The 14,832-nt window shown below is 43.8% G+C and overlaps 1 protein-coding gene across 1 annotated transcript in view; it reads left to right on the top strand.

Moving 5' to 3' along the window:
- The window catches only part of PIEZO2 (piezo type mechanosensitive ion channel component 2), a 309,479-nt gene that overhangs the window by 231,907 nt on the left and 62,740 nt on the right, over positions 1-14,832 (top strand). Inside the window, exons 20-24 of the mRNA XM_056854258.1 lie at positions 1,657-1,833; positions 3,289-3,414; positions 10,876-11,076; positions 13,209-13,413; positions 13,552-13,653. Coding sequence (XP_056710236.1) covers positions 1,657-1,833; positions 3,289-3,414; positions 10,876-11,076; positions 13,209-13,413; positions 13,552-13,653 — 811 coding nt within the window. The remainder of the gene's footprint in view (positions 1-1,656; positions 1,834-3,288; positions 3,415-10,875; positions 11,077-13,208; positions 13,414-13,551; positions 13,654-14,832) is intronic.

Below are 14,832 nucleotides of genomic sequence, written 5' to 3'. Positions count from 1 at the left end.
GTCCATGCACAGACATTTTTAAAAACCGAGTTTGAGTGGAATTAAGAGAAGCTGGAGCCAAAAGGAGAGCAGGAGGGAAAGCAGAGCTGAACTTGGGGATGCAGAGGCCAGCGGGAAGAAGCAGAGCTGGTGCAAGAGAGAGCAGACTGGTTCAGAAGGAAAGGGATTGGAGGTTTTTTGCTGATTCCGCCTACCAGCAGGAGACCTCCGATCCCTCCCCCAGCTATTACTATGGGGGTTCCTTTGGGGAAGCAAAGCTAATGCAAGAGGGGAAGAAGGGGCCAGTAGAGAAATAGGATTTCCCTTCTTCTTGAATCCTCACATGATCCCCCCTTATAATGTAATAATGAAAAAAATGGTTTTCTCTGCCTGCACCAAGTGCCCACAAAAGGTATATGAATCATAATGAAGTAAAATCTTCATTGTCTCCTGAATATATTATCTCTGGCAGTGGTTCTTTACTTCAGCAATATATTCAGAATGTAGCAGTATATTCAGAATTCAGTTCTTTACTCTAGCAATATATTCAGAATTCAGAACATTGTCTCCTGAGCTCTCTGGCAGTGGTTCTTTAAAGGTAAAGGCAAGCACCAGGTCATTACTGACCCATGGGGTGACATCACATTGGGTGACGTTTACTAGGCAGACTATGTTTACGGGGTGGTTTGCCATTGCCTTCCCCAGTCATCTACACTTTACCCTCAGCGAGCTGGGTACTCAATTTACCAACCTCGGAAGGATGGAAGGCTGAGTCAACCTTGAGACGACTACCTGAAACCGACTTCTGTCAGGATCGAACTCAGGTTGTGAGCAGAACATTTGGCTGCAGTACTGCAGCTTACCACTCTGCGCCATGGGGCGCTTTACTCCAGCAATATATTCAGAATTAAGTTAGTTGTCTTCTGTGCTAGTTACACTGCCATCACCACACAGAGTAGCCTATTCTTTTTCATCTTTGAGCATTACCACTGAACCTACACCTGGAGTAAACTACTGCTTCTTGAGAGATTTCCCTCTCCTCCAATTATATTATAAATAGTTGCATTGTCAATTAATTTCCTGCCTCTAGTTCAAAAGCAGATTTCCTGCTCCAGTTACATGCATATCTAAGTCTTGAAAATATAGTGTCTTAGGTCTCCCCTAAAATTTCTGTGAGCGCAAGGGGGAGTGATTTTCACTGATTCCCCTTTCCTGTGGCAGCCCAAAATGTTCTCCCCCAGAATGTTCCCCTTAAGGGACTCCCAAGAATAGCTTGGGGAGAGATCAGTAGGGGAACTGCCCAAAAACCTTCTTCTTGCAAAAATGTAGATGGGATCCAAGCCAGTAATATGGCAGTATTATCCTATTCATGTTAAACACATTGCATAATGAGTATAATATTAGTACTGGGTACTGTTGGGTGTCTTGTGTGAGTTATGACTATAGAGCTATTTTTGCTGTTCATTCCCCTCAGCTACTATGCACTGTTGAATCTATGTACAGGGTTCTGTATTGTAAACATGTTTTTTTTAAAAAATGTTAAACTTGTGTCATGAGATTCATAGAGCGTGGTTACAATTCTTTCGTTTCTTTAGTATAAGGAAAATGGTTGCATAATACAAGTTCACAAAAAGTTGAGAGGTAATCTGTATTTTTTTCCATGTTTTACGTTTATAGGTTTCCCTACTTAACTACGTGTTTTTGATTGCCTGGGTTTTTGCTTTGCCATATTCCCAGTTCCGCCCATTGGCATCTAGTGTCTGCACTGTTTGGACATGTGTGATTGTCGTCTGCAAAATGTTGTACCAGCTGGAAACTATTGAGCCTTACAAATATTCTTCAAACTGCACAATGGTAAGCTGTAATGATTAACTGGATTATGAATGCTTTGAATAACTGATTCTGCAGCTGAAGGGTTTCAGGAATCCTGACAGTGGACTAGCAACAGGCCCTCAGTGAATTAAATGCAGTTTAAGGTGGGGGACTTCTAGTAAGATGAGCCAGGAAAAATGGACCAGACTTGGACTTGCTGAGTTGATGAAACATCCAAATAGTAACTACAAAATGGCCGTTATAAATGTGGAAATGGAAAGAAAGTGAAATATTTGTCACAGAAGCAATATTGTATGTTATCAGTGCATATGTAGTACTGAAAGCTGTGGAATTTAATGTATGGAGAGAAAATAACCAAGGACAAGAAAACTGAATCCTAAAGAGTTCATGTGGAGAGTCAAGAGGCCAAAAGAAAAAAAAATGATATGCTGGAAAGAGAACTAGGATTGCTGAAATGAGAGTTGTATGGATAGGAAAGGAGGATGACCAGTTATCTCAAGAGCATCAATGAGATCAAGGAGGGCAGACATCAAGAGATCAAGCTGAGAGACATGTTCAGGGGAGGGCAGAGTACAGAAACCAAATTACAGGGATCAGTTCAAGGCAGCAGGAGTAAACAAAAGATCTCACCTGGAAAGGGATAGACAGAAATTAGTTGTGACCATAGTTGAAGAGGCAGTGTTAGTCAAGGGAGGATTTGTTGAGAATGAGGCAAATGGTGGCTTGTGCTTATGTGATAGGAATGAAGGGGTGGGGTGAAGGTTTACCTCAATGATATAATGGAGAAGAGGAATGATAGGAATGGCAGGTAGGAGACCAAAGGAAGTAGGTTCACAAGGCCAAGTGAAATGGCAGCAGAGGGGCAGCCATTATTTTTAAGGAAAAGAACTAAGAAAAGGGAAGGATAATGGAGGCAAAGAATAGAGCTTGCCACATATTTTCAGAATCATCACTGAGGCAAAGCCATTGACAAAAACTGGCAAGTGAAATTTTAGAATCAAATTGATTGTAATTATTTTTAATAAGGAAAGGAACCATCATTTTACTTTTGGAGGAAATGTCAACACAGTGCCCTTTAAAAAATTTATTTTCCTTATTCTAAAATGTTTGTTTTACTTTACATTTGTTTCATTTTTTCAGTACCTACCACAAGGCTCCTTGATTTCTGGTCCAATGCTCTGTGTATGAAGAAAACCACAGTGGCACTCTTATATACATAATTCTCAGAAACAGAATACTGATGTTGGCTATGCCGTGATATACTACTTTCTATAGCTAGCAGGCCTTTAATCTCAGCTGTTTATGAAGAGAAGATAGCAAATGTCTTAAAAACACATATAAAGCCTGTTCTTAATTATCATTCCCTTTGCAGGTGCTTGGGTTGTTTAGCTGCTCTGCTAATCTAGTCCTGTCTCTGTTCAATTAACATTCTCGTTGAAGAAATCTAATTAAAATTCATCATTTTAAACATTTTAGCCTGAAAACATTACTGAAGATGAGAGAAAATTTCTGAATGGCTCACTTCTCTACAAAGCCCCCGTTGATCCCTCTGAATGGGTTGGGTTAAGAAAGTCTCCTGATTCTCTGCTTGTATACTTGAGGGTAATTACTATTTTCTTCCATTCTTTCCTCTTGTTGTTTGTAACTGTTTGTCTTTACAGTTGGATGTCCTGTAAATAACAGTTGTTAAGTTCCTATGCTAATCTAATCCCGCCTCTAATATGCAAAAACATGATAATATGCACAAATTATGAGGGGAAGTGTTAACCACTCCCAGTTGTGCCCCCCAGGGTACTTGATGATACATCAGCATTCGTCTGGCAGGTGGGGTGGTGTCACTGTAGCCTGTAATGATTCTATCCCCCTAGCACTGTGCCCCATCCAGGACACTTGGGGTTTTGAGGCTGCGTACCTAGATTGAGAGATAGTCTCCCTGCCTGAGCTGACGGAGGTAATTTTGGGAGTGGTGTTGATGACTCCTAGGCTGGTTATTCTGGGGGACTTCAACATTCACTCTGAAGCTGTATTGTCAGAAGCAGCTCAGGCTTTCATGGTCTCCATGACAACCATTTGCTTGTCTCAGGTAATAACCGGTCCTACACATTGTGCAGGCCACACTCTTGAGCTGTTATTTTTTTCCAGGTGGGAAGAATGCGATCTGAGGGTAGAGGAATTGGTGATGGTTCCTTTGTCATGGACAGATCACTGTTTGCTTGGATTTAGACTCTTCAGAGGTGGGGGGGGTCTATTAAAATGATCCACTCCCAGAGCCAGATGGATCCAAATGACTTTCTGGTGGCTCGAGGGGATTTTCCTGTTGATATGGTTGGTACTCCTGTCAGTACCCTGGTGGACTTCTGGAATGACAAGATGACCCCAGCAGTTAACATGAGCATTCCCAAGTGGCCTCTCTCAAGTGTTAGCACCCCGGTAGCCCTGTGGTTTACTGAGAGTTTCCAGGCAATAAAAAGACAAAGGCTAGAGCAACAGTGGAGGAAAACTTGGAATGAATCTGATAAGACACAGACAAAAGTTCGTTTTAAAGTGAACTCCATGGCAGTGATGGTGGAAAAGGAATACTTTTCTGCCACCATTTTGTTTGCATAGTCTAGGCCAGCAGAGTTTTCCAGGTAGTCAAAGGCCCATTGTTGTCTGGTCTGTAAGAGGAGGTGGACTGCTTGGTGGCCCACTGTGACGGTGGCCCAGCTTGGACTCTACATTAGCAGTAAGAAGGCTAGATGGTGCCAGAATGCCAACCTGTCCAATTGTTTGGGATACTTTTTGGTTTATTCTTTCTGAGGATGTGGACAGGATCCTTGGAGTTTTGAGGCCTACCAGCTGCTTGTATGGCCCTTGTCCTTCCTGGCTAATTAATTCTGCTGGGAGGGCTAGTTGACTGGATCCAAGAGATAGTTCATGCCTCCTTGAGGGAGAGGGTGGTTGCCCCAACCTTGCAACAGGCTGTGGTGCACCCTCTTCTAAAGAAGCTTCCTGTGGACCAGGAGATGTCAGTAATAGTCGACCAGACTCAAATGTTCCATTCTTGAGCAAGGTGATTGAACAAGTGGTGGCTGGACAACTTCAGGCTTTCCTGGATGAGGCAAATCATTTAGATCCTTTCCAATCTGGATTTAGGCCTGGTTATAGGACAGACTTGGTTGCTGTGTTGCTGTACCAGGAGGTAGACAGAGTGTGACTCTGTTGATTCTCCTGGACCCCTCATCAGGTTTTGATACCCACCAGTCATGTTATCCTTCTGGACCACCTTTCCAGGCTGGGGTTGGGAGGCACTATTTTGCCATGGTTCTGGTCCTACCTGGGGGTAGGTTTCAGAAGGTGGTCTTGGGGACTGCTGCTCAGCCCCATGGCCTTTGTGTTGTCAGGTCCAGCAACATTCCATCTTGTCCCCTATGCTCTTCACCATCTACTTGAAAGCACCGGGTGAGGTCATCTGGAGTTTTGGGTTGGGCTGTCACTCATATTTGGATGACATTCAGCTCTATCTTATGCTTGTGGCTGATTCCTGAACTAGTATCTGGAGGCCATTTTAGAGTGGATGTGGGCTAATAAACTGATTCTTAATCCCAACCAATCAGAAGTGCAATTGGTGAGTGGTCTGACCCAAGATTTAAGGTGTCCTCCTTTCTGCATGAAGTTGCACTCCCCTTGAAGGAACAGGTCCATAGTCTAGAGGTGCTCTTGGACCTAGGCCTACAGCTAGATAAACAAGTGGCAGCTGTGGCCAGGAGTGCCTTCTACCAGCTTTGTCTTGTTAGCCAGCTGCAGCCTTTCCTGGGCAGGAAAGATCTGGCCACTGTGGTATGTGCCTTGGTTACATGTAGATTAGATTACTGAAATGCACTGTATGTGGGGGTGCCCTTGAAAAGTGTTCGGAGAGGTCATAGGGACCATATCACTCCAGCCTTGGTCTATCTACACTGGCTTCCAATTTGTTTCCAGGAACAATTAAGGGTGCTGGTGATGACCTTTAAAGGCCTATATGGTTTGGGGGGGGGGAGAGGAAGGCATCATGGTATAGCCTGATCTCTTCACATCTCAGAAGCTAAGCAGGGTCATTACTTTGAAGGGAGCCCTCCAAGGATGTCTCTACAGAGGAAGGAAATGTCAAACCACCTCTGTTTCTCACTTGCTTTGAAAGCCCCTTCTTGGGGTCACCATAAGTTGACTGCAACTTGACGGCACATGTAGTTTGGGACCCACATACCTGAAGGGCTGCCTACTCCCTTAAGAACCTACCTGCTTCAGGTGCTCTTGCTTTCTGAGGTTAGGCAGGTGGCAATCCAGGCCTTCTTGGTTGTGTCACCAAAATTTTGGAACTCTCTCCCCAGGGAGACTTTTCTGTCCCCTTCTGTTGCCATCTTACACCAGCAGGTGAAGATTTTTCTGTTTCATTTGGCATTGCCTCAGTGATTCTCCCTCCCTCTCCTAATGCTTTAATTATCACTTCTATGTTTTGTATTTATTTTAGCTCTGGTTTTAACTGTTATAATGATGTGTTTGTTGGTTTTAATGGCTTTTAAGATAAGATTTTATTACGTATTAATTTGGTAGCCTTCTTGGAGACCTTATGAGGGCAGGAAGGGGGCATTTTTTGTTAAATCAAATGCATAAAATATGATCATATATATGATAATAACTATTGCTGAACAGAAACAGGGGCACCTTTTGTGAACTTCTGCAAAATTGACCTTCCTTCACCAGCTGTGAATAGTTTTTTTAAAAAAAAATCGATGGTTTGCCAAGTAGGGATGGTTCTGAGGCAAACTGGCTGATAGTCCATCATACTAAGCCTGTTATATGTAGTTGATTGGTTGTGGCAGGATGAACACGCACTCTCACACGCACATTTCAAGGTTCATCTCATAGAGAGCGATGCTGTGCAGATGGGTGATATCTTCATTTGGACATTCATCCACCTTCTGCTCCAGTTTGTCATACATAGCTACATGTGACTAGAGGTGGATTGGGATGAAAATCTTGTCATGCACTGTTGGACAATGAAACCAATCGTGCAAAAAAGGAAGAATTAGCCAAGTTGCCCTGCAATGCAGATGTGTCCCTGTCTTCCCTTCCCCAATGCCCTCACTCTAAATAAAGGCCAGGCTGTTTGTCATTGCTGACATAACCACATACTCAAATGTGATGTCAGCATGTTAAATGATCAGTGATCGGCAGGGATCATTAAGTAAAAAGCACTCTTACATTGCATAAATAGTGTCCCAAAAAGCGGGAGATGGCTGCAAAAAAAGCACAGCATGGAAGGCAAGTGTGGTGCTCCCCCCAGCCAGCCCCGAAGCCCATCCATCCACTGTCATGTGGGAGTCGGCCACCATGCTTCCCCAGGCCTCAGAATGGAAAAAAAAGGGATTTCACCTCCCATTCCCTATTTTGAGGCCTGGTGTCAAGCCATGATGGCTGAGGGTAGAAAAAAACAATATACCTTCATGTTGAACAAAGTCACAAGAAAACAACAACGTGATACCTCATTTAACAACTTGGCTCTATTTTGCCACTATGCATTCTCACATAAGCATCGCATAAGCAACTCAGTATGCAACAGTGAAGTACATACAACTTGTTAAAGCTATATGCTCTCAAAAGCAGTTGCACTTCAATTACAGAAAAAGGAATGTATAGCAGGTTATAGTCTGTAGCAGTCTGTCGCTTGCGGTGTGGAAGTTTTTTGGAGTGATGGGATCCATAATGCAGAAGTGCATTCTTGTCAATGAGTTTTCTGTACAATTTTACCACCAAAGAATTGTTAGATGTTCTCATAACTGTGTGTGTTGTGTGTGTTAAGTGCCGTCAAGTCGCCTCTGACTCATGGCTTCTCATAACTACAGTGTCTAAAAAAGGGATGCTATTCTTGTTTAAACTGATGGAAAATGTAATAGAGTCCTCCCTACTATTGAGCCAAGCATGAAAGTCATGAGATGCCTGTTCTTCACTCGTAATAAAAAACAAATCATCTATGTACCTTTTAAAGGAAAAAATATGCTTCAAAAAGGGATTATTATTGTAAATATATGTCTGCTCTTAATAAATCATAAAAATATTAGCCATTGCTGGAGATTTCTCTTCATATTTCTGAGATGTGCCTTTAACACCTAGTTCCTTTGTTACTGTGAGTCCTATTGTATATTAACACAGCTGGGCTTACAGTTAACTTAATTGGTGTCATTGCATGCTTTTCTGAGGGCATGCTAGAAGTGCCCCTGCTTAACTATATTGTTCAGTTTATGGGTGAGTTATCTCTCTTTTTGTTTCTGTAATGGAATGTTTATACAATTGTACTTTTGTAAACTGTAGTTAATTTTATTTTAGTTGAAGACGAACTGATGAAGCATTAACCCCTTGTGGGTGTGTGAAACAGCTGCGATAAGCTAGCGGCGCGATTTGGGTTTTCTCCAAGCTGTCTCAGCGCTGCCGTCTGCATATCTTTCAGTGCTGATTCCTCAAGTCAGCCAAAGAACAGAAACTTCCACACGGCTGCTACAGACTATAACAGTGATGGCGAACCTTTTAGAGACCGAGTGCCCAAACTTCAACCCAAAACCCACTTATTTATCGCCAAGTGCCAATATGGAAATTTAACCTGAATACTGAGGCTTTAGTTTAGAAAAAACAACTCATACATTCACATATTTTGCGTTAAAAGAAAAACACAATAACAGAGCTTTCAATGATGCAAACTTTATCCTTTCAATAAAAAATTGTTTGTATTTGGCATGCATCTCTCTAGGACTCGTCCTCTGCTCAGCCACTGGACATTATTGCTAGGGTTGCCAGGTCTCCAGCCACCACCTGGAGATTGGCAGCCCTAGTAGAGGAAGGGAAGGGGGAGGGAGAAAGGAAGGAACTGGGAAAGGAAAGAGAATGAAGGAACTGGGGAAGGAAGGAAGAAAGAAAGGGGGAGGGACAAAGAAAGAAAGAAAGGAAGGAAGGAAGGAAGGAAGGAAGGAAGGAAGGAAGGAAGGAAGGGACTGGGAAAGGAAAGAGAAGGAAGGAACTGGGGAAGAAAGGATGAAAGGGAGGAAGGGTGGAAGGAAGGAAGGGTCCTGGGTTGGGCCTCAAGACCCACCCAGGACTTGTTCCAGGGCACACACCCAAAGTTCTCCCCCCCTTACTGGCAGCTCTGGGGAGGCGGCGAGGCGTCGGCGCAGGACGGCGGAGACGTTGGGCCCCGGCGCGGCAGCATCGGGTGCCTCCCAGCTGGCCATCAGGCGCAGCAGCCCTGGCGCAGCGGCATCGGGCACCTCCCAGCTGGCTGTCGGGGGCAGGGGAGGAGGGGGCGGCGAGAGCGAGGGCGAGCGCGCCAACACTCGTGATCCCACCAGCCTGCGGGCGACCTTAGGGGGCGGGGAGGGAGAAGGCAGAGGCCACGCAGCCATGCCCGAGCCGGAGGACTCGAGGGTGGCTCCGGCTACCCCACAAGCTTACCGCAGGAGTCAGGGACGAACGCGAGCGGGGGAGAGGGGGAGGACAGCGGGAGACGGCAGGACGCGCGGCTGTTGAGGGGCCGCCTGGCCCTCCGCGAGTGCCCTTAGAAGGAGGAGGCGGCGGGCGAAAACGGCAGGGGGAGATGCACCTGAGGAGGAGGACAATGGCGGCGGCAGCCTGGAGCTGGACTTTTGGGAGCCGCCTGAGGGGGACGAGGAGGAGGAAGGCGGCGAGGAGGAGCTGCTGCTGGAGCCTGGAGGAGGAGGCCCAGCCTCATTGCTGCTGGCCTCCCCGCCGCCTGTCAGCTGTTGCGGGGCAAGAGAGGGGAAGAGGAAGAAGCCAGCCGCGTGTGTGCGAGGCAGGAAACTGACGCGCCAATGCACGCATGGTGGGGGGGAGCTCAGCTGAAAGAGGGAGGGGCACAGATGACCCGGGAGGCCTTTTGGAGCTCACCCCCGCGTGCCGGCAAAGAGGGCTACGCGTGCCGGAAGTGGCACGCGTGCCATAGGTTCGCCAACACGGGACTATAACCTGCTATACTTTCCTTTTTCTGTAATTGACGTGCAACTGCTTTTGAGAGCATATAGCTTGAACAAGTTGTATGTACTTCATTGTTGCATATTGAGTTGCTTATGCGATGCTTATGTGAGAATGTATAGTGGCAAAATAGAGCCAAGTTGTTAAATGATGGCTGAGGGACAGAGGGTGTCACCAACAGGGGAATGGCCTCACAGCTGTGGTTATGAAAAATACACTGCAGTGTATTCTGTATGGGTATAAAGCAACCATTGTAAAGCTTTGTACCTTCGGGAAAGCTTTTGTTCAATCAACTGGTCCACAAACCTCTGTACATCTGCCTAGAACCTCTGAACATTGCAGAAGATTCTGTGGTGTGTGGGCTGAGATCAGACTCCTTTCACATGAAGCTCAGTTCCACCAATGCTATGCATGAAGGAGAATGCACCCTAAAACAAACCCAGCATTTTCCTGCTGTAGTGCATCATAGGGAGCAATTAGCGGTGAGTAGTGAGAGAAAGGCAATTGCAGCCACAATTATTCTTCTCCAGGCCAGGTTTTCAGACAGATGCACAGCTACATGATGGCGCACTGAAAGCTACTCTCCCTTATATATTTATGCTGGCCAAGCACATTCTAGAGGGAAATTCATTCTGCACATGATCAGGGGAACACTGGTTTTATATGCTCCAGGGCTAAAATCAAAAACTGAAATGCCCCTCAGGGTAAACTGCCTTGTTTCTATTGGCACAATGCAAACAGAACAAGGTAATCCAATAGTAATAGAAGGTGTTTTTAAATGCATGCAGTGGGCAACATGAAAGCTTTCCCTTGAACATTTAAATGTCTGTCTAGTGCTTTTTTTTAATGATGAGGAAATAGCAAAATAAATGGACTTTAACCCTAGTTTGAAGACCATTTCCTTATGCTTAATTTACAGTGTGTCATGAGACAAGTAATTTGATTTTTATAATACAATACAGTAGACTAGGATATTTAGCAGCAGATTGTAAATTGTAGCATGCTTGACTTTGGTACAATTCATTAATTCTCTGTGTGTCTTATTTGATTCAATTTCTCTTATAGAATAATCTGCTGATGCTGGCAATTCTGGCCTTTGAAGTTACCATCTACCGACATCAGGAATACTATAGATGCCGAAACAATCTCACTGCACCTGATACCAAAACAATTTTTCATGATATTACCAGATTACATTTGGATGATGGGATAATTAGCTGTCTTAAGTACTTCGTCAACTACTTCTTCTACAAGTTTGGTTTGGAGGTAACTTCAGTGCCATCATGATTAAAGCAGTAATTCCTTTGATCTTGGATTTATGGACAGCTATTTCTTTACTTGCAAATGGCAATGTTATCACAGGAGTAGGAGAGCACAATTCTTTCTTCCCTGCTAATTTTGTTTTTCCGTTTTAAAATTTCATGTAGATTTTTTCCTTAACACTTTTACCTAATTTTTAATTTCTCCAGTTTTTCTAATTTTGTCGAAGGCTTTCACGGTCAGAGTTCATTGGTTCTTGTAGGTTATCAGGGCTGTGTGACCGTGGTCTTGGTATTTTCTTTCCTGACGTTTCGCCAGCAGCTGTGGCAGGCATCTTCAGAGGAGTAACACTGAAGGATAGTGTCTCTCAGTGTCGACACTGTCCTTCAATGTTACTCCTCTGAAGATGCCTGCCACAGCTGCTGGCGAAACGTCAGGAAAGAAAATACCAAGACCACGGTCACACAGCCCGGATAACCTACAAGAACCAATTTTCTAATTTTGTTATGAAAGATTCCATTTTTCTCTTGGCTCCTCTAAAGACAAGGGCTCAAATCCAGGACTGCAGTTCTGGGCATGTAGAGTTATTCCTGCCATAGTTTTTTTAATGTATTTATTTACTTACTTATTTATACCCCTCCTTTTCTCCCCAACAGGGACCCAAAGCAGCTTACATTATTCTCCTGTCCTGTATTTTATCCTCACAACAATCCTGTGAGGTAGATTAGGCTAAGAGTGTGCGACTAGCTCAAGATCACATAGCGAGCATCCATGGCAGAGTGGGGATTCAAACTTGAGTTTTCCAGATCCTGCTTTGACACTTGAATCACGGTGGCTTTCTAGTTAATGATAGGTTAAGTTTTGTAACCTGTCAAATAATTCTGCTGTAGTTTGTATGGAGAACATGGCTTCCATGTGAGCCTCAGCAGAGCAGCAATCCTCTTTGTTTCCTGAGTCTTCCATTAGATTGATCAAATTTATCATAACAAACTATGTCTAGAATATAGTCGCTGGACCTCTGACAGCAACCTTATTACCTTTTCTGGTTGCACCAGCAAGGAGGAATATTTTCTTATGTCAAAGTAGTCCTTATTGATAGAAGAGTAAACAAAGCATGACATTGGATGAGAAAAATTGTAGGTTGTTTATGCATGGATACTTTCACTCACATTCGCCCCCTGGTCTGTCTCAGTTGTTTCTTAGAGTTATTCATGAGTTTTCTGTCCATTAGAGATGACCTTGCTGCCAGCCCTCACAAATGCCTAGACTTCCCTTCCCTCTGTTAACCTGAATCTTCCTTCTTCCCTGAGCTCACAGCCAATTACAAAGCAGCATGTAAAGAGGCGGGGACTCAAATGCTTCCTATTGAGCAGAAGAAAGGCTTTTTAAAACCAAGGCTCGGATTTCTCCCCCCCCCCTTTCAGATTGCTCCGTTTTTTGTTTTGTGTTCTTAAAATGCTTTTTTATGTAGCAATTGGGTTTTTGGGAGGGGTTTTTCCTCTCACAGTAAGCTCTACAAAGTAGGCCAATTACCAGGCAGCATTTAAATGGGTGGGGACTTGATTTGAGCTTGGCGACTGCTGGTGCATAGATTCCCAACAGGAAAGTGCGGGTCCAGCGAGCAACGAACCTCAGGTAAAACTCCCATGCATACGCGACCTTAGAGCACTATCACTATGTCTAATAGTAAACTGGCTGGTCCCTGTGTGGATGATGACAGCCACACAGTGGAACCACTCACAGGCACTGTGTTAGAGATTTCTACCTGCTTTGGGGGAATCCCTGGCCATGCAGAAAACATGCCTTTGTAAGTTAACCAAAATTGAGTGGAAAAACACTTGAAAATGACCTGATAAAGACCAAAAGTGCTCCAAAAGGATAGAATGAGTACAGTGTGGGGAAAATAGAAATTAGCTACCTCAAGGCACTGAGAGCTTAGAGAATGTTTGCAGAGGGGATGGGATGGAATTTCCAAATTTATTCCTCCTAAGATTTTTTGTGGACCCCCAGTTTGCTGCATGTTTGTATGCAAAATGTTTCACTCAGCTTTATGGATTTTCCAAGAATGACAGCTGAGTAACATAGATATCATCCCTCCAGATGGATGTAACTTCTATACGTTTTTCTTGTTGTCACAGACCTGTTTCCTCTTATCAATAAATGTAATTGGTCAACGAATGGATTTCTATGCCATGATTCATGGCCTCTCATTAGTTATTGTGTTATATCGACGCAGAAGAAAAGCCATTGCAGAGATCTGGCCAAAATACTGTTGTTTTCTGGCATGCATTATGGCATTTCAGTATTTTATTTGCATTGGCATTCCACCTGCTTCATGTAAAGGTAAGAGCACTACTTGTCTTCTACTAATTGTGATTACCTTTTGCTTTTACATGAAACGTTAGACAATTGGCAAATATGCAGAAGGAGGATAAAATTAATGTAATGAAACACTGTAATTTTTCTTGCTTGCTTTCCTAGATTATCCATGGAGGAATCCTAATTCCAACTTCAATAATAATATCATCAAGTGGTTATATTTTCCAGATTTTATTCACCGACCAAGCCCGGTCTTTCTTGCCTGTAAGTATTTCAGTGAATACCTATGCAGTCTTAAACCCTTATCATTCTTCGTAGTGCATTTTTAAAATTATTGTTCTAAAGTATATTGGCATGTTTAGATGACAACCATATCATATTCCTGAATTTAGTCATTTGCCTGCAAGAGAGGAATTAAGAGCCAGGATTCCCTCAAAACTCATAAGTTGTACTCAGCTGACTGTTTCTTCTGAGCCAATTATCAAGGGCTTCGTTTTGGCTTAGGGTGCAGCCAGGCAAATGAACCCCTCACAGGAGCTTCACTCCATAATGTGTGTTTGGAGGAGATGACTGGTTGAGTATGCATGGCTGACTGTAACCCTTGACCTCTTAGCAGTGATTGTCAGCACATCTAAGGGAGGAAAGGAAATTATCTTGGCCTTGGACTCTCTGTGGGAGAGACAGTAAGTCAGCTAAGACTGCACACCCTTTTCAGTGCAATGGAGGGAGATCTCAAGCAGTAGTGGTGGACCAAGAAAGGTCCTTTTCTTTCCTTCACTATGACCTGCCCCCTCCTTGCAGGTCCCTGCTTGTTTCAGATGTTCAGTAAGTTGGCAGATTTGAGACGCATTGCTTCACTTGTTTGTTTGTTTTTACCATGAAAAAACATGATTCAAATAGTTAACAATGACCATCAGTAGAAAATATAAAATTTCTTTTGCTGTGAGAGACAGATATGGAAATCTCATGGGGAAAATTATAAAACCTGAGATCTGAGGGAATACCTTTCCCATATGTTAAGGATTTTGAAGGAAGCCCCACTTCAGGTACTATTAGGGTTGCCAACTCTAGGTTGGGAAATACCTGGAGATTTGGGTGGGGGTAGAGCCTGGGGAGGGTGGGGTTTGGGGAGGGAAGGGATCCCAGCAGGATATAGTGTCCACCCTTCAAAGCAGCCACTTTCTCCAGGGGAACTGATCTTGGTTGTCTGGAGATCAACTGTATTAGTTGGAGATCTCCAGATTCTACCTGGAGGTTGGCAACACTATGTACTATCCATTAGGGTACTAATATTCTGCAGTGCTTGTGGCAAAAAGCCCTTTTGCTTGCAGAGCCTGCAGCTGTGAAATCTTCACAGAGATCTATTCTTCCTCATTGAATTATCTATTCATTTGAAGCAATTATATACCAGGTTTCTGTTGTACTTTCAAAGCAGGTGGCTTA

This window comes from Euleptes europaea, chromosome 8 (assembly GCF_029931775.1).
Source record: "Euleptes europaea isolate rEulEur1 chromosome 8, rEulEur1.hap1, whole genome shotgun sequence".
NCBI classification, from domain to species: domain Eukaryota; kingdom Metazoa; phylum Chordata; class Lepidosauria; order Squamata; family Sphaerodactylidae; genus Euleptes; species Euleptes europaea.
This window is presented reverse-complemented; position numbering and strand designations above follow the sequence as displayed.